At 40.4% G+C, this 27381-nt stretch overlaps 1 protein-coding gene across 1 annotated transcript; it reads left to right on the top strand.

The window, feature by feature from the left end:
* The first annotated feature begins 19849 nt into the window (after positions 1–19849).
* NEUROD6 (neuronal differentiation 6) lies at positions 19850–23499 on the top strand. Its single transcript, XM_003896136.4, has 2 exons — positions 19850–20363; positions 21676–23499. Exon 2 carries the CDS (start codon positions 21697–21699, stop codon positions 22708–22710), a length of 1014 nt encoding a protein of 337 aa, XP_003896185.1. The 5' UTR covers positions 19850–20363; positions 21676–21696; the 3' UTR covers positions 22711–23499.
* The last annotated feature ends 3882 nt before the right edge of the window (positions 23500–27381 follow it).

The raw sequence follows: 27381 nt of genomic DNA, 5'->3' as shown, positions 1-27381 counted from the left end.
TATCTAAAGTATGAAATTAGATATGTTGTGGATCACTTCATTTCTTCAGGATCTGGAAAGATTTTAGAAAGAACATAAACATGCCCTTCTCTTAACGACGTCAGAGTGGTGCCTCTAGTCATTGTCCCATCCCTTCCTTTGCATTATATTGCCCAGGTCCAAATGACATGAAACGCCTCACATCGCACTGAATCCTAAGCCAGGAACTCTGCACTGCATATTCCAAGAGGTACCAATCCCATAGTTGTCCTACCTGTCCTTCAAACTTCACCCTGACCTCACTTCTCTCATTGACCACAGAGCAAGTTCCTTCCTCCATCCTTTGTCCTCCCAAGCACCTTGTTCTTGACCCTGACACACTGCTTGCCAGGAAGTCTTACAGCCATTTCTGGAGATCTTTACTTCACTTCTTAGACTGGAAACTTTTTGGACATAGCTATCTTATATTTGCATCTTTATATCCCGCAGCCTAGCACACTGCCTGGTACATAGTAGATGATAAATAATGCTTGTTGAATCACTGCATGAATGAATTAACAAAGGGATTTATGGTTTGACTAGAGAATAAATTCATCTAGGGAGTTGCCTACAAGAAAAAAAAAAGCAGCTACAAAACACACACGAGGAAATGTGTAACTCAAAATGAGTTCAGTAAAATGAGAGAAAACTAAAATGACCAGTGGATCAGTGTAGTCCCCGGTTTGAACTTTTACTTGGGATTAGATTTTGGGTTAGGATTAGGGAACCGTGGACTTCATTTATTTTGGATTTTTTCTTGTCTCAGTGCTTTGCATAAGAAGAGTTCCTGGTGCTTAACAATTGCTCAATAGATGTTAAAATTTTAATTCCTTGTCATTTTACAAGAAAACACTTACTATTCACAAATTTTTTTGAGGCGGAAGTCTCGCTCTGTCGCCCAGGCTGGAGTGCAGCTGCGCAGTCTCCACTCACTGCCAACTCCGCCTCCCGGGTTCACGCCATTCTCCTGCCTCAGTCTCCCGAGTAGCTGGGACTACAGGCGCCCGCCACTACGCTAATTTTCTTTTCTTTTCTTTCCTTTTTTTTTTTTTTTTTTTTTGTATTTTTAGTAGAGATGGGGTTTCACCGTGTTAGCCAGGATGGTCTCGCTCTCCTGACCTCGTGATCCGCCCTCCTCGGCCTCCCAAAGTACTGGGATTACAGGTGTGAGTCACCGCATCCGGACTGCCTGAATGTAATTTGTAACCATAACTTAAAGCTTTCATTTAACTAACAGCCCTGAAAGAATTGGAACTGGTGAGCAGGATTAAAAACAAGGTAAAAAAATTTAGTGGGAAGGCACAAAGCTTAATGTGATATTGGAACCCACATTCAAAGGACACAAGTGTTTATTTTGGTCCTTTATCAAGTATGCTTTTGTTTATTTGTTCTACTATCATTCATACAGTCTTCCTAAGTGAACCTTCATCATGTTCTACTGTGCCTAGGCAGGCATCTAGCATAGCACTGGCAATGCAGTAGCCTTTGATTAAGGTAAAATCAATTTTGATAAGACTACCAGGAACTTCACTTAAATGTTACTTCAGTCTAGTATCCTTGATATTAATGTCACCATGTTTCGTTAAAACACACACACATACACACACACACACACACATACACACGGGGAAGATTCTGGGTTATAAACCCTTTTTCCTTCCTGCAAGTTTTTGTCCACACATCATACTACACTGGTAATTGCTCAGTCATTTATGTATTTGTTGCTCTGTCTGTTTTAAATTTACCTCCAAGAAGATTTAAGGTAGCAATTGAATTGAACATTTTTATATCCTTTGTAAAGCAATTCACCATCTAAAAAGATAGATTCCTTACTTCCTGTGCCGTAATAAATATGATGAAATATATGTTTATATTTGTTTTCTGTAAACTGCATGGTTTATTTTCTGGAAAATTATCGGATATACTGAGAGGATACCAGCAAGGATAATAGATGGTAATACCTTGCTGTCTTTATCACTGGAATAGAGGGAAAATAAAGTCAGATCTCAGAGGATGCACAGTAATAGTTGTAATTGTCCATTGCATATTTGCTTATTGAGGAAATGAAGAGAGATTTTTATATGCTTCTGAAAACAAATTAGGACTTGTTTATCCATTTAGTCATTTCCAAATGAGACATGAAAATATAAGGACTCTCACACCTGCAAGCCCCAACATGAAGTTTTGGTGCGAAGACCTCGTTGTTGTTTCTAATTTCTTATTCAGACAATGGCCACAAATAAAAGAGGTTTAGTTGTGTGGATTGCTCTTTATATTTGGGAAGTAATAAGCCAAAGGTGCCATACAGCTCTGGAAACAGTGGAAACTATTTTGCACCCTAGTAACATAAACACTGACTTTTATTTTTATTTTTATTTTTATTTTGAGTCAGAGTTTTGCTCTTGTCACCTAGGCTGGAGTGCAATGGCACGATCTCAGTTCACTGCAACCTCCACCTCCTGGGTTCAAGTTATTCTCCTGCCTCAGCCTACTGAGTAGCTGGGATTACAGGTGCCCGCCACCATGCCGGGCTAATTTTTGTATTTTTAGTAGAGATGGGGTTTCACCATGTTGTCCAGGCTGGTCTCCATCTCCTGACCTCATGATCTGCCCACCTCAGTCTCCCAAAGTGCTGGGATTATAGGCATGAGCCATCGTGCATGGCCCCCCCCTCTTTTTTTTTTTAAAGAATCATTCCAGATCATTAGTCTATTTGGTGAATTAAACACTTTGGTTATTTTAGCAAAGCACATTTCAGACTTTTTAACATTTTTTGAAAAGGGAGGCACTTATACCCCTTGCAGCATCCAAGTCTTCGACAACTGCATCATCTCTGTGGTTTACGCGTCCCTAGAATACTCACTGGCAGCAGGATCCTTCTGACCACAGACCTTTAACATTTAAAAAGTATTTTGTGAATTCATCCTCTCTCTATCTTTCACAAACTATAAGGTTTAATAGCGATTAACACTAGACCACAGCACTTTCAAATTAACGATAGCCCTGCCAGTTCTAATTGGTATTCTAATTAGCCCAACCGATTCAACTAATTAAGAACATTAAACTTTTTAACAAAGGCTATCTTGCTTTGTGTGTTGTAAAATGGAATTTAAGAGGGGTGGAAAGGGGTAGAGATGATGGGAGGAAGGGGGTTAAGAGCAAGCCTGGATTTCCATTGCAGACCTAGAGGAGCAGCTGTTTGGAGAGCGCAGCCTCCAGGAAGAGCCCAGGAAATGGGCTGGTGCCCTGCTTTCATGAGGTGAAGGGTCACAGCAGCTTTTGCATTCCAGAAAGGCAAAAACAAGTTAATGCTGCAATGCCACCCTATGGTCCCTAGGCCTGCTGAGACTCCTGATAAGTGGCATTAAAGGACAAGCCAGCCCTGTGTTCGTTCACAATGAAGTGGAACCATAAGCCATCCAGCTTTATGTACAGTGTGACCTTTGTTACAATGAAGCAGCTTGGAGCTGCATAACTAAATCTCTCTGCAATTTCAAGATGTGTTTAACTGAAGATCTCCTACTTTCAAAAGAACTCTGTGCACTGGTAAATTGGCAATGGATCAGAAAGAGCAAAGTGGGCTACACTAGGGGCCCACTGGGTTTACAGAAAACCAAAAATGTGGTATCATCCCGGCTTCTCTCTTCTGCTCTCTTCTGCTCTCATATCCAATCCATCAGTATAGCCTGTGGGTTCTTCCTTCAAAATATATCTCAATTCTGGCTACTTCTCTCACTTTTTATATGGAACCCTTCTTGTCCAAGCCGTCAGGGCCAAAATTTAATGAGGTGCTCACTGCCAGGATTGTACAGCAACACTCACTTGCATGACCCTAGGGGTGAGTGCCTCCCTAAATCTAGGACCCCAGGCGCCTCACTTGCTTCATTTTCATCGTGGCCATGCAGGCACCATCATGGGCCACCTGCAATAACTTCACGACTGCCCTCAACTTTGTTTCGTCTCTGGTAACCCTGTTCCCCACAGAGCAGCAGCCATGGTGAGCCTGCTCAAAGTCCTCCAGTGACTGGCCATCCACTTGGGAGAAAGTTTGAGATCCTCAATGTTGCTTACCACACCCTACAGGATCTTCAACTCAATACCTCTTTGGCAATGTCTCATATTCCTCTCTAACTTGGTCACTGCACTCCAGGCAAGAGGGCTTCCAGGGCTGAACCAAGGTGGGGGTCTGCATTGTCTAGAGAGGATTTCAAAGCATTTAAAATGGATTTCACAAGAACTCTGTGCTCTGGCAACTTGGCTGATATAGTCTACCTGCTTTTTATAATCACCGTTTTCTAGCAATTCTAAACGAAGACGGTGATCAGCTATTCCTCTTGGCAAACAAAAAACAACAACAAAAAATACGTTTTGTTGGTCTAAGTCTGTGCTGTCCAATATAGTTGCTATTGAACACTTAAAATATGGTTAGAGTTATTGAGAAACTGAATTTTGAATTTTATTTCATTTTAATTAACTTACATTTAAAAACCGATACTGATTGAACAACTGGAAAACTTTCAGAATGTTTTCTAACACCACGTGTATGTCTATTTTTCAACCATAAATTTTGTGAAATCTGAAAACAAATCAAGTATTTCAGATGAAAATTTGTCATACAAATGGAAATGTGCTATAATGTAAAATATATACCATATTTGGAAGACTTGGAACAAAAATAAAGAATGTAAAATACCTTAATACATTTTTATATTGAATATATGTTGAAATGATGGTATTTTGGTTGCATTGGAGTAGTCAGACAAATATATTATTAAAATAAATTCTACCTTTTTGTGTTTCTTTTAACTATAGATAACAGAAAATTTTAAATTACATATGTGACTCAGATTATATTTCTATTTGAAAGTGCTGGTCTAAATTCTAAACCAGGGTATGCAAATTACTGCCCATAGGCAAAATTCAGTTCACCACCTGTTTTTCTATAGGCCGACAACTAAGAATGGTTTTATCTTTTTTAATGGTTGAAAAAAAATCAAAAGAAGAACAGTATTTTGTGATGTAAAAACTGTATGAAATTCAAATTTTAGTGTCTATAAAGTTTTATTGGAATACAGCCACTCTCATTTGTTTCTATATTGTCTATGGCTCCTTTCACATTGCAACGGCAAAAGAGACCTTACCACCTGCGAAACCTTTAAATATTTACTATGTGGCCTTCTACAGAAAAAGTTAATCCACCTCTGTTCTAAAGAATTGATTCCAGCTGGGTGTGGTGGCTAACGCCTGTAATCCAGGACTTTGGGAAGCTAAGGTGGGAGGATTGCCTAAGCCCAGGAGTTCAAGGCTGCAGTGAGCTATGATCATGCCTGCCATTGCACTCCAGCCTGGGTGACAGTGAGATCTTGTCTCAAAAAAACCAGAATTGATTTTGTTGTTGCTGTTGAGTTTTAATATATTGTTCTAAAGGGAAGTAAATGCAGAGAACTCCTAGTTGCATAGTTGGCCCCTGACACACATAGATGGAGCTACATGCCAGGCACAAGGATGCAAATTTCTAACAGGCACAGATACTTCTAGTAAGCACTAAATAAATGCCTTCCCTCGTCGTGTTCCTGCCCCCTAAAAAAGCCTCCTAAAGGACGTATCACAGTCCAGTAGGAGAGATACTGATAAGCAAGTGACTACAACTCCTCATCTCAAGTGTAGCAATCACGTGTTTCTAGGGGACATTTAATACAGTCTGGGGCAAGGTCTTGGTGAGCATACCTCCAGACTGACTCGGGTATTACTGAGAGGCCACTTTTGCAATGCAATCATTGCTTATCTCCAGTTCTGAAATTGCTAGTATATTATGGCAGTACTTCTTAGTGGTAAATGACAGAAACTCAAACCAGAATTTTTTTTAGTGATTTTACTTCTCCTATAACTAAAAGTCTGGCACAGACCTTGCTTCAACAATGGCTTGATCCAGATGCTCAGGAACACCATCAGGACCCTCTGTACATTCTTCTCAGTAAGCCCACCTTCAGGAGTGGCCGAGATGCCACCTGCAGCTCCAGGTTGATGTCCTTCTTGCTCGACAACTTCGGAGAAAAGGAGGCCCCTTTCCCAATAGTCCCATCAAAAGCCTGGGGCCAACTTTTATGGGGCTCACTGGGGATCCAGGCTGATCCCCAACCAATGGCTTCATCCAGAGGATGGACTTTGTTGACTGGCCAATGCTGGGCCCTGTGTCTAATCTATCATCATGGGACTTAGCCCCACAGAAGGCATGTGGGCTAAAAGTACAAGAGGGCTCATAAAGAACATTTTCCTCCAAATAGGAAGAAACGGACCCTTGGCATGCAGAAACAGCTACCACAAGTAAGCAAAATTCAAAGCAATTAACCAACAGTAGTCTAGAAACTTAAGAAAAAAACTAAAGCTGTGATTTGTTCAATAAGACCAGCCTCTTTTACATCATTCAGAAGTTATGATTAATCAGATAACTATTTATTAATATTAAGAAAGCAGAAGATGCCCAGAAGATAAATTAGCAGATAAAATATGTTAGGCTACAACTTTTTTTTTTTTAATTTACCTTCTTTGAAGCAAACACTCATATAAAACAAGTATTATTCTAATGAGAGAATAATTGATTAATCTTACTTTTTTCACTTCTATGTGAAGTCTTCAAGAATGGTTCTATATTTTGCGCTAGCTTTTCTCTGGGTGAGTTGTAAAACATAAACAAAGGAAATATTTCCCTTTTAAACATATTTTTTAGAGTAAATAATGATAGAGTATAACTTTTTTATCATCTTCCACTTGGTTAAGACAAAGATGAAGTGAGTGTGTCACCCACCCCGGTACAAAGGGGCATTTGTTATAAACAGACTGTTTGTGTCCTGCCCCCAGTTCATATGTTGAAGCTTGACCCCACGATGTGCTGGTATTTGGAGATTTTTGGGAGTTTGGGGGAGATAATAAGGGTTAGATTTGGTCATAAGGTTAAGGCAAGATCATCCTGGCCAACATGGTGAAACCTCGTCTCTACTAAAAATACAAAAATTAGCCAGGTGTGGTGGTGCAGGCCTGTAGTCCCAACTACTTGGGAGGCTGAGGCAGTAGAATCGCTTGAACCCTGGAGGCAGAGGCTGCAGTGAGCCAAGATCGCACCACTGCCTGGGTGACAGAGCTAGACTCTGTCTCAAAAAAAATTTAAAAATTTAAAAATACACATTTTAAATCACACAACTCTTTTTCAAAAATGTGATTCCTAATAGTCTACAGAGCATTCTTTAAGAAACACTTGATTAGTGCCTAGCATATTCATCATAAAATGTATTTTATGAGGAAGAAAGACTTTGGGTTCCAAGAATAAAGGAAACATGTAGAGTTGCCAGGTGAAATACAGGATGCCCAGTTAAATTTGAATTTCAGATAAACAGCAAGTACTTTCTAGTATAAGTTTGCCCCACCTATAAGTATGCCTGAAATTCAAATTACACTGGGTAGCCTGCATTTTTATTTGCTGAATCTGGCAACCTTAATAGTATACCCGTTCTGCCATGTCCCTGAATCATCTGTATATTTCATATGGAGAGTGAGAAGGTTATGAAAACTAGAGCTGGAAAAAGCAGAAGAGACAGACACTTCCACAAATAATTCTGAAGGCCCTTGCAGGTAGCAGGTAACCCTCACACCACAGAGATTCTCAACCAGGTCGAGGTTTTAAAATGCTGTTGGCCAGACCCAATCTCCAAGGACAGGGGACTTATCCATTAGGCATAGTACACACAGTGCCAAGCGCCCATAATATTTTAAGTGGCCCACCAAAAAAAAACCAGAATAAAAAATGAATATAACTCAGCCTGGATTATATTTGTCTTCATACTAATATAATCATAAAATATATTTATTTTTATTTTTTATGGAGGAAGGGGCCTGTACTAATCTGTTTTCACACTGCTATAAAGATACTACCCAAGACTAGGTAATTTATAAACAAAGGAGGTTTAATTGACTCACAGTTACACATGGCTGGGAGGCCTCAGGAAACTTACAATCACGGTGAAAGGGGAAGTAGGCATGCCTTACATGGCAGCAGGCAAGAGAGAGTGAAGGGGGAAGAGCCCTTTAAAAAACAATAGATCTCGTGAGAACTCACTCACTATCACAAGAACAGCACGGGGGAAACCGCCTCCATGATTCAATCACCTCCCACCAGGTCTCTCCCTCAACACCTGGGGATTACAATTTGAGATGAGATTTGAGTGGGGACATAAAGTCAAACCATATCAGGACCCAAAAAATCAAAATGCCTAGAGCCCACGAAAGTTATAATTTCACACTGCTCAGAGATTTAGATTTAAAGGACACATCATCTCATGTGCACAATTTTCACTTTTTATTTAGTTATGATGAATTTCCATGGAAAAAATAAAAATAAGTCTAGTCTCCTGAGGAAATATTAAAAACCAAGCACTCCAAAAGGCTTAACTTAATTTGTTCTTTCTAATTGTAGAAAAATTATTCTCCTCGATTGGAATGTTCATTTTATAAAAATTCCCAAAGGGCTAGTATATATTTTTACTGCCATCACCACTGAAAATGTCTAGGGTCATTTCAGACATAAAAGAGGTAGGCTCCTATGGCTTGTACCCCACTGCTTCAGCAATAGGTCCTTGGGAGTCTAAATGCTCCTCAAGCGCAAGGTTCATGTTCTGTTCATTGACCATGCCAGGCATTTGATAATTGTGGTTAGTTAGTTACATGCTGGCTTTAGGTGTCCTGTCTGGCCTTTATTCCCAAATGCATAACATATTTACTTATTTCTATTTCACTTTCTTCACTAATTCTCTTTCAGACTCCTCCCAACATGGATCATTTGGAAGAGAGGTGCTAGTCTGGAAGGATTTTTACTTTGGAGAACAGAAAAATGTTGTCAATATCATGGGTTTCCCATTCCTTATCAGTCCACCAAATATATGTGCTGCCTCAGCAGCTGAGGAACCAGCAGGGTCAAAGAGGGCAGGATGAAGAGCTGCCCCTCTGTTCTCTTCGATGTCCAACACCTTTCAACAGAAAGCAGCAGTGGAACTAATAGAGCTGGTGTAACGTGAGTTAGCTTCACCACTAACAAGCCAAACCCACATCGTGCAAGTGGTAGAAAGTCCAGCATGGGAATGTTTGATCTCTGAATCAAAAAAAAATGATATAATGATATATTTCCTCCAGAAAAGGACACTGGCTAATAACAGAATCAAAAGCCATGTGCCACTATATTAGACTGGATCTTGTACCAGTATTGGCGGCCAAAATGCAAACTGCTCAGTAAAAAAAGTCACTCTAGCTTTTGAAAGAAATAATTAGCACTGGACAGCCTTGTTCCTTTGAAAAAGCCAGGAGAGAGTATGCTGGGGTCCACCTTCACATGCAGACTGCAAAAAATTATGGATCATTATTGCTACTATATAGCCTCTTGCCTTCCAAAGGATTTTTTTACTGCTGAAGGAATTACATAATCTACAATCTAGCTTACGGTATGTGGGACACAAAGCCTTTTGTCACTGACTTATTATTTCATTGTTTAGGCATGGTGTTAATGAGGCAAAGATCACAGCTTTTATTGACAGATGGGCCTTATTGCTCTGAGGTGTTCTGCAGCCAAATCTGCTGTAACTGCAATTGATCAATTGATTCTACCATCAATATTTATTGAGTTCCTACTATGTGCAAATCAGTGTGTTATGTGATGCAGGTAATGCAAAGCCAAATGAAACAAACAGAAATCCGAGATCATTTTTGTTCTCACAATCTAGCAGGGGAGACAGATGCAGTCACAAATAGCTATACTACAAAGCAGATTACGCTAAAGCACAATAACAGAAGCACAAAGTGTAGTGGGAAATCAGAGGAGAAAGATTACTTCCAATCCATGAGCAGGCGAATGGATCGCCACAAATTTATCACCACCCTAGGAATAACAACTTACCACATATGTTATAATAACAGTGGGTTAGGATTGCTATTTTAAAACACAAATGAAAAATATATTGTAATTAGATGATATTTGCCAACAAAACAGAGCAAACCAACCAGAAGTCTAAAATACTAAAAGACAAATAATGATTTGAGCTTTTTCATTTTTGCTTAGGATTCATTAGCTGTTTATTCCTATAAGGTGTGAACCATGAATTTTTTTAATGTGTTCTAGGGGTTATAAGACCTATCTGCATATGTTACATCCCAGGACAAATAAATGCATTCCCCTTGGTGGTGACTAGCTCCTGCCTTTTTCCATTTGAATCTGTGGCTTTAGCAAGGTCAGCCTTCAACCTAAAGCTTTAGTTTCCAAACTCACCTTGCTGACTTCTGTCTGCAAGCATGTAAACATCAGGACTGAAAATGCTTTCTGTGTGTCTTTTTGCTGTGCCATGTACTCCTTCCATCAAAGCCACCAAGAGATTTGAAAGTAGGTAGCAACCAAGAACAAAGCCTGCAGTGCTTCTGTAGGAAAGAACTGGAGTATGCACAGCCAAGAAGTTCAAGTCACTGAAAGATTTGTAGCCTGGCTCAAGCTTCACTGAGAAGTTATTTGTCCTTAAAACATTGCCATATTTCCGAGTCCAAGGTGCTGAAATTGCAAGCAAAAATCTATATAATACCTTCAGAATAATTGGTTTCATTGACAATATAATACATGTTTTCGGCCGGGCGCCGTGGCTCATGCCTGTAATCCCAGCACTTTGGGAAGCCGAGGCGGGTGGATCATGGGGTCAGGAGATCGAGACCATCCTGGCTAATACGGTGAAACCCCGTCTCTACTAAAAATACAAAAAATTAGCCGGGCGAGGTGGTAGTCCCAGCTACTCGGGAGGCTGAGGCAGGAGAATGGCGAGCACCTGGGAGGTGGAGCTTGCAGTAAGCCGAGGTCGCGCCACTGCACTCCAGCCTGGGTGACAGAGCGAGTATCCGTCTCAAAAAAAAAAACAAAAAACAAAAAACAAAACAACAACAAAAAACACATCTTCTCCATCTACACCCTGAATGCTTGAATGACCAACTGTGGGACACTGCCACAGACATGAGTCCTTTCTTCACAGAGTTGAGAAATTATTTCACATAAATGCCTTATACTCAACTCTCTCACCCTCCCTCAATTTTTATTTTAAATTAATCTGTCAAATAACACGATACTTCCTGTGTAGTAGGTATCATTCTAAGCCCTTTATATCCAGCAACCTATGAGCTAAGAATAGAACCAGTCCCAATTGGCAGACGGAGAAGCTGAAGCATAGAGACCTTGCCCAGGGTCATCCAGCTAGAAAGTAGCAGAACCAGGGAGTCTGGTGCCATTTGTCATCCTTAACCACTATACCAGTCTGCCTATGCATATAATCCTTATATAGCTGTTGTAAAAACTACATAATATATGCAGAAAAGTTAGCACAATGTATTCAAAAAATTAGTCTTCATATTAACATTGATCAAATATTAGTTTTAATAATTTAGCCATAGTGTTTGAAAACTTTAATTTCCACTAAAGTACTCTCTAAAGGCAAGTATTCTGAAATATGTTCTTGGTAAACTACTGCATAATCTTAGGTTTGCATTGTCTTCCAAAAGGCTGTTAAGAAAACAAAGCAGATATTCATTTGTTTGATACTCTATACCAGAGTGATGCATCTCAATGCTTCGAATATGTCGGTTCTATTTCCTCAACAGATCTCTAGACTCTTTGAATGAATGGATTGTGTCTTCTGCTCTCTCCAACATCAAACACAGTTGTTTGATACAAAGGAATCATTCAAGAAATATCTGTAGATTGATGATCAATACCCTTCTTGATTAGTGTGTTTATAGCTTTGGGAGAATGTTATCACACTTGTGTAATGATTTTAGGATGTGTGTGATTGTCAGGTAGGTAATTAGTAAAGATTACCTTTTCCCAAATGTCTCATTCTAAATGAAACTTAAAGTCCTACACACAGAATACATGTACACATTTCTGTTGGATATATACATAGGAATGGGATGCAGCTAACATATATATGTTTACTAAATTAAATGTACTAGAATAGCACTTATGATAATCCCAAACTAGAAATTACCCAAATATTCATCAACAACAGAATGGAAAAACAAAATGTGGTATAGTCACGCAATGGAATACTATATAGCAGCGAGGGTGAACAATCTACAATTGCGTACAATGTGAATAAACTTCACACAAAAAAAGTTGAGATAAAGGAACCAGGCCCATGATTTCATTTGTATAATGTACAAAATGGACAAAATTAATTGATGCAGTTAGAAGTCAAGTTGTTGGTTTATTTGGGGGAGGGCTGGCTGGTAGCTGTAAGATGGAAGAAGGAGGCTTCTGGGTAGCTGGTGGTGTTGTTTCTCGATCCTGTCATATAGATGTGTTCAGCTTGGAAAAGTTTAATTGAACTGTGAACTTAATGTCATATGTGCTTTTCAGTCTCTGTTATATCTCAAATAAAAGTAAAAGAAAATTCTTCACATACTTGCAAGCTCTAGTCAAATGTTTTATTTATCCCTAACAACAACCTCTCTTATAGCGAGCTCTTACTATTTTTAAATAGATGATTATGGATGCGTTTCATGTGCCTAATTCAACTCTGACTTCCATAAGAGCTGGGCCTCTGTTATGTACCCATATTTCCTCTCATATCTACAGCAGTAACATAAAAACTAAGAGTTTTGTTGAATGGATGAAAAAGAATGAAGGAATAAAATTGAACAACTCAACCCTCAACTCTTCTGAGTCAAATAAGAGCTTGTTGTCAGCCAGGCGTGGTGGCTCACCCCTGTAATCTCAGCACTTTGGAAGGCCAAGGCGGGCAGATCATGAGGTCAAGAGTTCAAGACCAACCTGACCAACATGGTGAAACCCCGTCTTTACTAAAAATTACAAAAATTAGCTGGGCGTGGTGGCGCGTGTCTGTAATCCCAGCTATTCAGGATACTGAAGCAGGAGAATCACTTGAACCCAGGAAGCAGAGGTTGCAGTGAGCCGAGATCATGCCACTACACTCCAGCCTGGGTGACAGAGAGAGACTCCATCACACACACACAAAAAAGCTGTTATCATGACAATTGTAATTTTGTAATTATTGTTATATGATTTCACCATACATAACAGTCTACAACTACCTATACACATTGATCCAAAAATGAAAAGCATAGAAAAGTGTAATGTATCTGGTGACTTAAGAAGAGTCACTTCTTAAGATAATTATTCACTTTGTAAATAGATTCATGGTCAAATTTTGCTACTTCATCTAATGTGTGTTATTAATTCAGTATTTATTTTATACCAGAGGTAGTTGTAGGCAGTTCATTGACATTGATCATCTAATTCTTAATGTAGCAAGGTATAGTAGTTTAGAAGGCAGGATTTGGATTCAGACTGACCTAAGTCCAAATGATGATTCTCTCACTTGAAAACTGAGCAGTCCGGGAACATTAGTTAATATCTCTGAGCCATAGATTCATTATCTCTGCAATGAGGACACTCACATCTACCTCTGCAAAGAACAAACGTGCTAATGTTTATAAAGCCCTTAGCCTGATGCTTGGTGCCCTGTGTATGAATGAATACTTTGTTCATTGTCATCATCATCATCCTCAAGACCAGAGGTTTTGTAACTTTCCTACAGGTAATCCACATCCATTCAATCAGTAAATTCTGTCAAATCCATCTCCAAAATATATATTTCCATGCCTTCTTTTTTCTCCTTTTCCATTGTCTCCACTCAGCCTGGGGCCACAGTCATCCCCTCCAGCTCTGTCTACTCTCACAGGCTTTGTAATTTCTGTGGAGGAGGAGAAATATCTCTTTTCTTACCCATCCTAGGTTCATGGATGAGGTCCCTATAATAAAAGACAGATTAACCAGAGGAAAGCATACACATTTATTTAATAAGTTTTCTATGACATGGGAGCCTTCATAAAGAAATGACAACCCACACAAAGAGTTAAACTTTAGTGTTTCTACACTGGATTTTATAAAAACGAAGAGTCAAGAGAATTATGATGAGACAAAGAATATAATCTAATGGTAATACACTGAGGAAACTTAGCACGATCTGTTTGTTCAGATTCAAATTTGTGTTCCCGTGTCCTCAAAGACAAAGGATACCTTTTGTCTGGGTATAGGGAGGGCACGTCTTACATGTGAGTCTTCTGACCTGCTTCAGGGGAGGTCAGAAAATCCTTCTTGGTCCAGCTGTGGTGGTTCACACCTGCAATCCCAGCACTTTGGGAGGCCAAGGCAGGAGGATCACCTGAGGCAAGGAGCTCGAGACCAGCCTGGGCGACACAGCAAGACACTGTCTCTAAAGAAAGGAATAAATAAAAAAGAAAATCCTCCCTATGTTTTATCATCTGCTTCAAGGGAGAGGTGGGGAAGGTCTGAGAGATCTTCCTGCTTCTAAGGCTTCTCAAATTCTTTCAGCTCCAATATGCCATATTTTGGGATAGTGTGTCCTGAGCCCTGTCTGTTCTCTCCCGGTTTCTTCTTTTGCCCTCTCCAAGTCTTCTCCTTGGAGCCAGCTAAAGAAAATGTTTCAAATCTTAAATTGCCTCAAGCTCTCCAAAGGCTTCCTTTGGAATATATTCAAAATACTTTACCACGACCCAGGCACCCTTGGACGATCCAGGGCTTACTGTCACGGCACTGCTCCTGGTCTTCCCAGACCAGCAGAAACAGCATGAGCTCCTGCCTCTGCTGCTCCACCTGCTCGTCTCAGCTTAAAGGACGACTCATAAAGAGCTCCTCAGTGCTTTAATCAAATAGGTCTTCCCATTTTTCTCTGCAGCCTCTGATGTGTACATTCCACATGCGTGTGTTTACCTGTTCATTGTCTGTCTCCCCTACTAGACTGGAAACTTCCCCACAGCGTTGTACAGCTGCTCTACACACTGCTGAATGGCTGTCACTAACCCAGTGCCCGGAACACATTTCTTCATTCAACAAGTATGTACTTAGTGGCTTTCATGGGCAGGCATTAGAAATGTAGATTAATACACACTGGAAATCAGCAATGTATTGTGTTAGAAAGTGATAAGTACTACAGAGAAAAGTAAAACAGGAAAATTGATAGAGAGGAATGAGTGGGTGCAGGGCTACAGTATAAATTAGGAGAGTCAGGGGAGGCCTCACTGAGAGGGGCCATGTGGACAGAGACTTGAAGGGTGCGAGAATGAGCAATGGGGATTTGCAAAAAGAAAATGCCAGGTGGAAGTTCAGTGCCATGACCCTAAGGTGGGAGTGTGCCTCAGTGTTCAAGGAATCGCCAGCAGCCAGTGTCACTGGAGATGAGTGAGTCTAGGGGAAAGCAGAAAATGGAATTGCAGAAGCCAGGAGAAACCTCTGGGCCTCTGCCAGGACTTGGCCTCTGCTCTGAGGGAGAGGAGAAGTACTGGAGAGTTCTGAGTGCAGGAGAACACAGTCTGATTTATGTTCTAACCAGATGCCTCTGGCTACTGAGTTGAGAATTCTATATGGGATGTAAGGGGCCAAGAGTGAAAGCCCAATGCCATCTAGGCCAGGTGAAAGGTGATGGTGTTCTGGGTCAGAGTAGGAGTAGGGCAATTGCTGAAAAGCACTCAGTGTCTGCGTGTAATTTTAACATGGAACTAAGAGGATTTGCTGACATATTGATTGTGGGATGTGAGAGAAAAAGAGGAGTCAAGAATTACTCCAAAATAGATCTTCAATAAGATTTTGATGAACTAATGAATGGATGAACGAATGAACAACCTACAGCTATTAAACAGCAGGATCAAGATTTGAAACAAGGTTAGTAAAATGTCAAAATACTCTTTGTCATTCTTATCCTTTTAGAATCTGACAAAGAAAGCCTTTCCTTAGAAAAGTGCACGTATGTACATACATGCCAAATTTGCACAGCATCTTGGGAGGCTCAAGGACCTCTTCAAATCCATCCGGGAATCGTCTGTGTTAAGACAGCCTGCACTTCATCATACCATCTACCGAACATAAAACTTGATTTTCAAAAATGCAGTTTGTATAAAACTTTTGCAAAAGCATCTCTTGCATAAAGGTCTTATAAAATGGTCTTACTTCAATCTTACAAAATGAATGAATGTAATAGGAAAAAGAAACAAATTGTATTTCTGTCATCTACGTTTAAAAATAATCACTACGTTACATGTATTGGAATAGAACAATAATTTCTAATTCAGTATTATAAAAAGTAGTAATTAGGGTTAACACATTATTCTTGATATTTTTAAAGCCTAAAGAAAACTGTACATTTCCTTGCAGTGAGATCACAAAAGTTAAAGCATCGTCTCTCTACTTGTGGCTGGAATTATAAGAACTCAGTCCAGTAATACTAGTTTTCTCATACTGGTAGAAGTTTTAACTAATGGAGTTAGATGCCCTTATTTAATAACAAATGAGAAATAAAAATTAAATGTGGTTTGGTCAGTAAAATGTTCCATGGGGGAAGAATAATAAAGAATATTTCTAGAAGGAGTGCTATTTTGAGCAAAGCATAATAGAAGACTGACTACTGCAGTGTTTTATGAGCCACATAAACAACAAATATAATTTATTACATAATAATAAGATAATTCAGTGTAGTCTTCACCTTAAAGTAAATCTAAAAAGCAATCCAAGAGTTGCCCTCACATTGTTACAGATTATCTGTTTAGTCTACGTAATCCTCATGTGTATATATAAACAACATCTTTGTACCATCTATGTTTAAATTATATTTTTAAGCCCTCTAAGGCTTTGAGGGAATGAGGTTGTTTTATATTTTGCCTCATAATTTAAACACTTTTACGTAAATTCCAAGGGCTGTTTTCCAAGGTGGGACACTGCCACAGCCATAAAACTATTTCAAGCCACTGGGGATCACAAAGTTAAAACTCTAGGGACTAACACTGGGGAGCTTTGCTCACAAGCTTCATGAGCACCCTGAAGATCTGTCTAAGGCAAAAAGAAGAAGAAGAAAGACAGAAAGATGAAGGAAGGAAGGAAGGAAGGAAGGAAGGAAGGAAGGAAGGAAGGAAATAGAGAAAAATATTCAAAATCAATCTCTCTGTGTGTTAGTACCCCACATCTGGGTACAAAACTCTGGTCCTGGGCTTGTGCTGCTTGATCCTGTCGCAGTCTACATTTTGTTGCCCTATACCCTTGGAGAGTTGAGAAAAATGCCTGTCATGTTTCAAACTGATTTCAGATGATGAGGGGACTGTGAAAAGGGGAGCCAATAGAATTTCCACTTGCTAAGATACAGGCACCAACAGGATGACCACAAAACAACAACACTCGAGCCTTAATTGGGACTTTTGGTTTTTATTGTCTTACAAAAGAGTCAAAATTATATTTAAATTTTCCGTGGCTCATTTTTATGAGTGAAATATGAGCATTTACCCAGCGAAAGAAAGAAGTAGGCAGACAGGCAGACATCGGACACGTTTAAAAAAATCTATAAAATTCCATGGCCCCAGAAGCAAAAATCATTTTCAATTAAATTAATACCAAAATGAGTTATAGATATGAACTTTGGTATGTGGTAGTTGTTGTAAAATGAGAAACTACATTATAGAAATGGTGATAATACACTTCTCATACTCTGCATATTCATCTATAAGTCAGAATGTATTTCTGTTTGGAGTATTGGTGTTAACATGCTTTCTTAGCAGAAGAGTAGAACAGCCCTTATGGTGTATGTTATGAATGCATATTAACAGCACAGGCATTTGCATATCTGGAACTATAGTAGAAAATGCATAACAAAATTTCTTTTGAAAGATTATTGTACAAACATACTTAATTCTTGCTAAATCTTGACATAACAACTTTTTATTCCCCCCCCCTTTTTTTGAAAAAAACAAAAAGCTAAAGCATCCAAACAATAGATTAGCAGTCAGAAAACCTGAACACTAATTCTGTTCCTCCACCCCATCAGCACCAAAGGTTTTTCTTTCGTGTTCAAAGGCAGGAATAGCACAGCCTCAAATGTTTTTATCAATAAATTGTTTCTCACTTTTCTGCAAATGCCAAGATAAAATATAAAATCCACCCTTTCAATGAAGTACATTCATGATAATTTTCTATTGGCGTATCATGTCATCTATTCCTTGGATTTTGATTTTCATGTTTGTGATGACTTTAATACAATGCAGCTTTTGGAGACTTTGCAAGTTTAGAATACGGTGCAATATACAAAATTCAAGACAGCACTGGCTGCTTTGTGGCTCATGACTCTGATACTTATGCTCCTTTACATTTAAAAATTAAACCATATGTGAGACCAACAAAATTCTGCAACTAGCCTTCCTATAGAAACTCACTATGCTAATATAAAAACTGTGTGTACTTCTTGAATTAAAAGCCATATGAAATATACTCAATGCACCCATTACCAAGTGATATATTCTTAAACAACAAATTTTAGAGTGACTATGGTATATCTGGTTTTTTGAAAAACAAGAGCTAGGCCAGCCTACCTATTTTAACTTAGGAGTTTATAGTCTGACTCTTATTTTAATTTGCATTTTTTACTGGGCCATTAAGAGAGAAAAATGATCTGCTTTTACATATCTTCTACTTTTTGCCGACTTCCCCATCTTTTCTAGAACTGTCCAGGAAAAGTCGAGCAACTTTTTGAAGAAGGTGGAAATTAGTTGGGTATGACAGGAGCAAAATTGAATTTAGTGTGAGGCCCTTGGTGCCAATTTGGATCCAAAGTGCATTAAAGCAGCAGAATTCTAAACCCTTCAAAACTGGGATTTATAAGGGGAATGCTAACACAGATTCAACAGTTACAGCTCTGCCAGGGATTACTTTAATACCAAAAGCATACTCTCTCACTTTATAGAAAGAGATTACTCAGTTGTCAAACAACAAAGGTTGTGTTTATTTGTTTATTTTAAAACTTTTATTTATTTATTTATTTGTAAGCTCACTTTTTACTTTACTGGCAGGCAATCCTGAAATCAAATGTCCTTTATAGGGGTGGGGGCACGGGAGAAGAGAAAAGGGGAGGAAGGTGGAGTTTGTCTCTGGCTCCACAGTTCGTTTTATCTATAAGGCTTTGCCAGCTTTGCTTAACTGTTTCCACCCTGCTTTTGTTAAAAAGAAATCAAAAGTGTGGAGTGGGGAAAACAATAAATCTGAAATGCACCTGATCGGGAAAAACAACTGGACACTGAAAAAAGAACAAGAAGATATTTAAATTGATGTTAGTCTAGAGAAAAATGCGAGGACAAGATTTTTAAGAGAAAGAAAAAAATCTGAAAGTTAAAAAAAAAAAAAGAAACAAAAACAGGAAAGCTAGTCTTTGATTAAAATACTCAGCAGAATGTCAGAGAGAGGAAGACAAAAACCTAAGTGATAAATTTTATGTTTATTGTGTCTGAAATGAAATGAGAAGGAACAAGCAAGTTAACGCTGGGAAGAGATAAGGGACAATAAAAGAGTGAAGTTAGTGACTTTCCGCAGAGGACAAAGTATGTAGTTTGAAATCCTTAACAATGGACTTGCAGTGTCTCTGCAAAAGTTGGTGAAAGATACCAGCAAGTGTAGGAAGGGGAGTATCTGAGGATGTCTTTCACAGACCCCAGATGGAGAAGCTGTTCTTTTATTCCAAATCCCTAAGATGCACAGAAGTCTTACATGTTAATAAGAGAACACACAGACACACACTCATAAGTTACATGCTGTGAAACAAAACAAGAAAATGAAACCTTTGTTGACCCCTGTTCACTTACATGAATCTTAGTTTGGTTAAACATCTTAAGACCAGTTTCCAGCTCCTTTTCATGGCTTTCTTTCCCTGGGTACCCAGGTGCACAAATGGGATGGTGATCTTTACAAAACAACATCATCAACAACAACAAAAACCTCTTGCTCACACAAAAGCCCACCTTGTAAATGAATGGAATATTAACGACCACCTAATACTTGCACCGTTGGCAGGGCGAAACTGAACACTAACACAGCTATTTCTACAGATTGCCAGTGAAACCGAAGCAGCTCGAGGAGAAATGCACCTACTGTACGTGAAATGCTGGTGCAGATTTTTTCCTATCAGTCTAACCTTCTGTGTTGATGCATGAATGCTGGTACCCACTTACAGGGATGCCAGATGATCAGTGCAGAATGAAGGTCCCAAGAGAGAGGATCACATGGCTCTCTCTGCCCTGTGACGTCACTAGCAGATGGCATGGGTACCAGCTCTGGCAGTTGGCATCAATGTCACTTTTTAGAGATCAATGAGATAGTGCAGATATACACAGATCTAGAGACTCCAGGAGACGATGCGACACTCAGCCTGAAAAGATTTGGAAGACCCAAAATGAAAACTGATTATTGAATGAAATTAAAACCTAAGGTAATATAAATAAAGATATACTTCAATTGATGCTGGCTTTGCATGCAAGTATTTAAAGATACAGTGTCACTGTCTTATAGTATTTATATGCTCTTTGCCATCTATAACTTCTTATCATATTTCATTCTTATGATGTAATTATCACATACTTTCACTGCTATTATGTAACACTGCAAGTATGTGGACATTACTAAGAGTTTGTGTATGTGTTCGTGTGTATATGTGTGTGTTGAGGGGGCTGGAGATTGTTAAACTGAAAAGTCTCTGCTTTAATGTGCCTATTTGTTTGAAGACTTTAGATGAAAATACTTGCTGCTTCACCAAACAAAAACCAAAATGCATTTGAAACACAAATTATTTTCCCCTTTCATTTGGGATTCTGAACACACGTGCACAATTGCAGTCAGAATCCTTGGACCGTTCCTGTCAGATATTAGCTAGAGGGAGACTTGTATGGCTCGTAGAACAAAAACACTACGAGAGTGGTTTTTGTCCAGGATGATTTGAACAGCAGTAATCAGACAATTCTATTCGGAAAAAATTTAAATGTAAATAAAATCAGTCTCAATATTTTTTTTAATTAAAAGAAATTGCCAGTGATTTTTATGCTTTAAATTTATTTATAGAGTTTATTCCAAATTAGCCTAATCCCCTTTTCTTTTTGAAGCCTGGGAAAATAGTGCTGTTTTACATAATTCTTTACTGATCAGAAAAAATCAGTTTAAAAATTGACTCTGATTATAATCTTTTCTTTAAATTTGTATATTCCCACACCCACTTATCTAAATTCACAGTTGTGTGATACAGCAAATAAAGTTAAGGTTTTGTTTGTTTGTTTGTCTGTTTTTAAAAAAGAACACAAATTTGTCAGCTAATGGAGAGATAGTACTTTCCATTTTAAAAACTGGTTTATCTTCTCATTTTGTGCTCAGGGGAATTGGAATTAATGAAATTCTGCATTGAAATTTCATGTTTTGCATTTGTTTGAATTCCACAATCTTTTTTGGGGGGTACTAAAATCTAGTTTAAAGGCAAAGAGAAATGGAGATGGTGGTGATCACAATAATTATATGTTTCATTTTTATTTTCTTTTGATAATTTGCTCATATAAATTAATCCTATTGAATGCATCAATGTCTTCATAATTACTTACCTTCACAAACTCAAAATTATATTTAATGTTAAAAAATCAGCCCAGAATCAATCTTTTCCACGTGTTTTTGTAGTCTTATTATTAAATAATTAAATATGTTTTAAGTGTATAAACTTTAAAAATGAAAACTCTTTAAATATTGTGCTGGCATTTTTTCAGGTAATTTAAGATTAGAGAACCATGTTAACACTACCGTTTGATGAGTCTGTTGTAATGCCAGAATCCCAGATGTGCAGAAAGTTTTCTAGAGAATGCGAGGACCAGAAGCAAATTAAGAAACCAGAAAGCTTTTCCAAACAGATCGTCCTTCGAGGAAAAAGCATCAAAAGGGCCCCTGGAGAAGAAACCGAGAAAGAAGAAGAGGAGGAAGACAGGGAAGAAGAAGACGAAAATGGGTTGCCTAGAAGGAGGGGTCTCAGGAAAAAAAAGACAACCAAGCTGCGATTGGAAAGGGTCAAGTTCAGGAGACAGGAAGCGAACGCGCGCGAGAGGAACAGGATGCATGGCCTCAACGACGCTCTGGACAACTTAAGAAAAGTGGTCCCCTGCTATTCTAAAACCCAGAAACTGTCCAAAATAGAGACTTTACGACTGGCCAAAAACTACATCTGGGCACTTTCTGAAATTCTGAGAATCGGCAAGAGACCAGATCTGCTCACATTCGTCCAAAACTTATGCAAAGGTCTTTCCCAGCCAACTACAAACTTGGTGGCAGGCTGCTTGCAGCTCAACGCCAGGAGTTTCCTGATGGGTCAGGGTGGGGAGGCTGCGCACCACACAAGGTCACCCTACTCTACCTTCTACCCACCCTACCACAGCCCTGAGCTCACCACTCCCCCAGGGCATGGGACTCTTGATAATTCCAAGTCCATGAAACCCTACAATTATTGCAGTGCGTATGAATCCTTCTATGAAAGTACTTCCCCTGAGTGTGCCAGCCCCCAGTTTGAAGGTCCCTTAAGTCCTCCCCCAATTAACTATAATGGGATATTTTCCCTGAAGCAAGAAGAAACCTTGGACTATGGCAAAAATTACAATTACGGCATGCATTACTGTGCAGTGCCACCCAGGGGTCCCCTTGGGCAGGGTGCCATGTTCAGGTTGCCCACCGACAGCCACTTCCCTTACGACTTACATCTGCGCAGCCAATCTCTCACCATGCAAGATGAATTAAATGCAGTTTTTCATAATTAATGAGGAAAATGAAAATAAACAGTGGTCATTCACCTTCCCCGTCTAATTAAGACAAAGCAGATGCTTGTGGGCTGAGTAATTGGCACAACTCTATCTAAGGTGTTTACTAGTTTCTGAAGTGTGTTTCAACTATTGTGAGAATTTTCTATGTAATAATAAATCTCTTTTCGTATGAGAACTTCTTTTCCTTTCCTTTTGTCTGTAAAGCACTGTGATTCTGTTTCTACTGGAAAGATTTTTTCCTTTTTAATTTTATTTTAAACTTACTTAATTTGTTTGAACAAGGTGTCTAAGAATATACTGTTGAATAAAGACATGCACACAGCATAATTCAATGTCTATTTTGGTTGTACAGTAATTATAAAATGCATGTTATGAAAATCAGATGAATAAAATGATGTGTTTATAATTATTAGGAATTATATATTATGTATCTTTTAAAAATTGAAATTTTAAAATATTGAGAATATCACTAAGCTGACAATGATATTGGGAGATGCATTTGCAACAATATAAAAAGCTATGCAATTTTCTTTTTATTAAGGATGAATCTAAATGAATTCAATTGGTAACTATTCCTCTTTAAGTATTTGCAGATGGGGCAACATGATATTTGGGTAGCCGATGTCATAATTTGGGGACAATTATCTCAATCATCAAGAAAAAATTTCAGCACTTGTTTTGTATTATTCAGAAATTAACTGTACAGGTTTGTTATCACAATGTATAATTGTGTTTTTCCACCCCACATTTTTAAGGCAATTAAACATAGATATTTCCACTCGTAAAGGACATCTATTAGCTGTGATATTTTTGCATGCTACTTATTATTTCCTGGTACACAGCTGCTTTCTGTCTCCAATACTCCCCACTCCTCATTTCAGAAATATTTCTGGATTACAAAACCGTAGGAGCTAAAACAAATTTCTTAAACAAAATGGCCAAAGCGCTTACAAGAATTGTTTTTTTCAAGTGTCTTAAATGAAAGAAGAGGAGCCCATGAGGGTTAAACATCCTGGGGAAACAATGATAAATCCTGGTAACCTTCAGCTCGAGCCTAAAATCGGTGGCAAATTTCCAGCAAACACCAGAGTGGATGTTAAAAATGGAAGGTTTTACTCTGCGCCGTTTAAATGTCTGGCCGATCAGAGGCTAAATTCTGTGTGATTAAAAGTTTCCTTATAGAAGGCCACCAAAAACTTACTTTTAATAGCGCCTGGGGAGCTAAACCTCTTAAACAGGATTGAGCCTCTTCTACAATCGTGGGCGGGGTGGCAATGACCTTGCCAAGATGCCCTCTGGTGCAGTTTTGCCTCAGGGGGAGGAGCGGGGACAGCTGCGCAGACCGATGAGGGCAGCAGAAAGTGGGTACAGTGGTGGCGGGACGGGGCAGGTCTTGGGTGGGCCTGGCCAACGCTGCCCCTCGGGGGCCATGTCTGTACCGCCAGAGCCGGCGCAGGCCCGGCAGGGCCTGGCGGGCGGCGCGGGGAGAGGTTGCTGGCGGCGTCGCGTCCCTCGGTGGCCGCCCTGGCACAGGCTGCAAGCCCGTGTCCCGCCCGCAGTGGGCGCCCTGGGGGCTGGGGGCGGGACACGGGCTTGCAGCGAACCCGGGCCGCGGCGCCCACACTGACCTGGCCTGCCCCGGAAAGGGGCCGGGTGGCATGGAGAGCGGCGAGCGCACCGCAGCGCGCGGGCCTGGAGACTGCCCCGCACTCGCTCAGAGAGGGAGAAAGGGGGTCGCCCCTTCACCCGCCCCTTGTGCCACAAGGAGGAACGCGGCGCAGGCGGCGATAGCTCCAGCTCTCTCTTGCCCAAGTGCAGCCGAGAGCTGACCCTGCCCTGCCCCTCCTACGGCTGGCGGGACTTCCTGAGCCGAGGCTGCGAGGCCCGCGCCCCATTCTGCAGAGGACGGCGTCGCCCTCTCCCTCTACGCCTCCAGCTTTACGATCCTGGGCCTTTGGTGCGCCTGGCAGCCGCCACCGAGGGGCAAAGGTGCCGAGCAGCTGCTGGCGCGGGTGCTGAACGCGCCCTTCTAAGCTGGTGTGTTAGCACCTGTTCATTCAAACCCCAGAGGGCTTAGGGAAAAGCCAGAGAGAGAGGAGGAACTGTGCCCCCCGCCCCAGGTAGACAGAAGTTTGCCCAAACTAGACAACCGTCTGTCCCCTCTGCCTGTCTCTCTGCACCAGAGTGACTCGCGCTTGCTTCCTCCCATATGCGCAGAAAACCTGCTTTCCCTGGCACTGTGTCCGGGACTCCCAGGCCTCTTTAAGGACCCTCAGACACTAAAAGCCCGACCATTGCTCACCCTGTCTGAGCAAGCAGCAAGAAAGTGAAGAAGCATCTGGAAATGGAAGAATCTGGCCTTTTTGGTTTATTTTTTTAAGTGGTCCTGTTAAATCACTAGCAGAATAGGTGTGGCTTCCCCCACACCCTGGGCCCCATTTTTCTCCCCTGATTCTTGCTCCAAGGTGACCGGCTGCCCAGCTGAGAACAGCCTCGCGCCTGCTCAGAACCTTGGTTCAGACAGCTTTTGAAACCCGCACAGTCTTTCCGGGGTCACAAATTCACGTTGGAACGAGAGATTGCAACAGGAGATGTATCCTCCCGCCCCTCTCTGGCAATGTGGGAGAGCTAGGAAGAAAAGCAGCTGGCTGAGTGAGGAAGAAGCAAACCTCCAAGAGCTTCTGATCTCAGAGCTTTGTCCATAAGGAGCTCAAGCAAAAGAGCCGGGTTTTCGGGCACAGATCCCTGAGAATATGAAATTTCTTAAAAAACTTGGATGCAAAAATGCGATGGATGCTCCCTTCTTCGGTGACGCTTGCCGTGGGGGACAGTGTGTTGTGTGTGACGGGGTGTTGGGCGATCCTTGTGGCTTAGTCCTCCTTCAGATGCTCCTGATAACCCCTGGCATGGAACCCGCCCTTTACACACCACCCTGGCTGTCTGTCAGTTTTCTTCCCCAGCAGAGCTCTTCCTGTTCTCTCTTGATTGCAATCCTGAGAAATCATATGACTTGTTCATTCAAACACCAACATCACAGATGCCATGCACTGCAAAATCTTTTTAAGATAGCACTCCAGTAGAAGGGAAAATAGTATAGTACAAAGAGCATGCAAGGCTTGGGGTCGGATAGGTTTGGGTTGAAATCCTTGCTCTTTTTCTGACCTCATGATTCCCTCACCTCCCAGTGTGAAAAATCTTCCTCTCTTCTGAACGCTTTTAACCACTATTGTCTTCCATATTGATTAGACATCTCTTCTTTTGAGCTGAATTATGTCAGTCTTATATTTGCCTTCACACAATTTTGTTCTTTTTTCTTTATTAGGATTAGGTTTTACATATATGTGTGTATGTGTGTACATATATGATCTGTTTTATATCTATCAGGATATATAGCTATATCAATCAGTGATCTCAACAAAATAAAGATGTACTTCTTTCTCATATAGAGAAGTCATGGGAAGTAGTCCAGGACTGATACGGTTGTGCCAGGGGCACCAGGGGCCTAGGCTCCTTCTACCTTTCAACTCCACTATCTTTAGTGTGGGGCTTCCATTCTCATTCACCTCCTGGCCCAAGACTGCTGCTGGAGTTCTAGACATTGCTTCTTCATTCCAATTAAGAAGAAAAAAGGAGGCCTGGCATGGTGGCTCACTCCTGTAATCCCAGCACTTTGGGAGGCCAAGGCAGGTGGATCATGAGGTCAAGAGACTGAGACCATCCTGGCCAACATGGTGAGACCCCATCTCTATTAAAAATACTAAAATTAACTGGGCATGGTGGCCCATGCCTGTAGTCCCAGCTACTGGGGAGGCTGAGGCAGGAGAATTGCTTGAACCTGGGAGGCGGAGGTTGCAGCAAGCCGAGATCATGCCACTGCACTCCAACCTGGCGACAGAGCAAGACTCTGTCTCAAAAAAAAAAAAAAAAAAAAAAAAAGAAAAGAAAAGAAAAGAAAAAAGGAGGATGGTAAAAGGATGTTCCATCCATCTGATCAGGCCCCTTTAGAGAATATTTATAGAAGCCCCACCAAATGACTTGTACTTACTAATTGTAGATTTAAGAGAAGCAGGGAAATATATATCCTTTTTAACAAAGTATATTGCCACCTGGAATAAAATCAGGTCCTATCAGTGAGAATGAAAGAGAAAATGGATGTTAGTTAGGCACGTAGCCATGCCTTGAACTCTACTGTCCACCCATTTCCTTCCTCGCCTGTCTGGTACCTTATATTTTTCCCAAGCATTCTCTTTTGGCTTCTATTATCTCTTTCGCTTTTGACCACATACATTTGTGTTACGAATGTCTCTTAGGCATCCCTTGCTTGTAGATGCTAGGTAAGATTTGTCCTTAGGTCCAGTCTCTCTCTCATCTGCAAAATGCATGACCTCAGGTTTCTTGCTGTCTGTGTTTTGAAGGCATGAAGGGACCTGCTTTCATCTCCCATCCCTGTTTCTACCTGCACCTTTTCTCAGTCATATTCCCCATGCCCAGATTGCCCCTGTTGATGCCACCTCCAATGAAACATTGTGTGGCTGGTGTTCTAGTTCATCAGCCCACCTTTAACCTCAGTCATCATTTGGGCATTTGTACCCCCCTTCGAAACTGCTTTCTCTATCTCTCATCACCTATCTCTGGTTCTCTGACCCATAAAGAAAAGCATGTTCTTAT

The sequence above is a fragment of the Papio anubis genome, chromosome 4 (genome assembly GCF_008728515.1).
Source record: "Papio anubis isolate 15944 chromosome 4, Panubis1.0, whole genome shotgun sequence".
Lineage (NCBI taxonomy): Eukaryota > Metazoa > Chordata > Mammalia > Primates > Cercopithecidae > Papio > Papio anubis.
This window is presented reverse-complemented; position numbering and strand designations above follow the sequence as displayed.

What these genes read in the sequence shown, in the direction of transcription:
- NEUROD6 (XM_003896136.4), top strand. Translation starts at nt 21,697, where the DNA reads ATGTTAACACTACCGTTTGATGAGTCTGTTGTAATGCCAGAATCCCAG.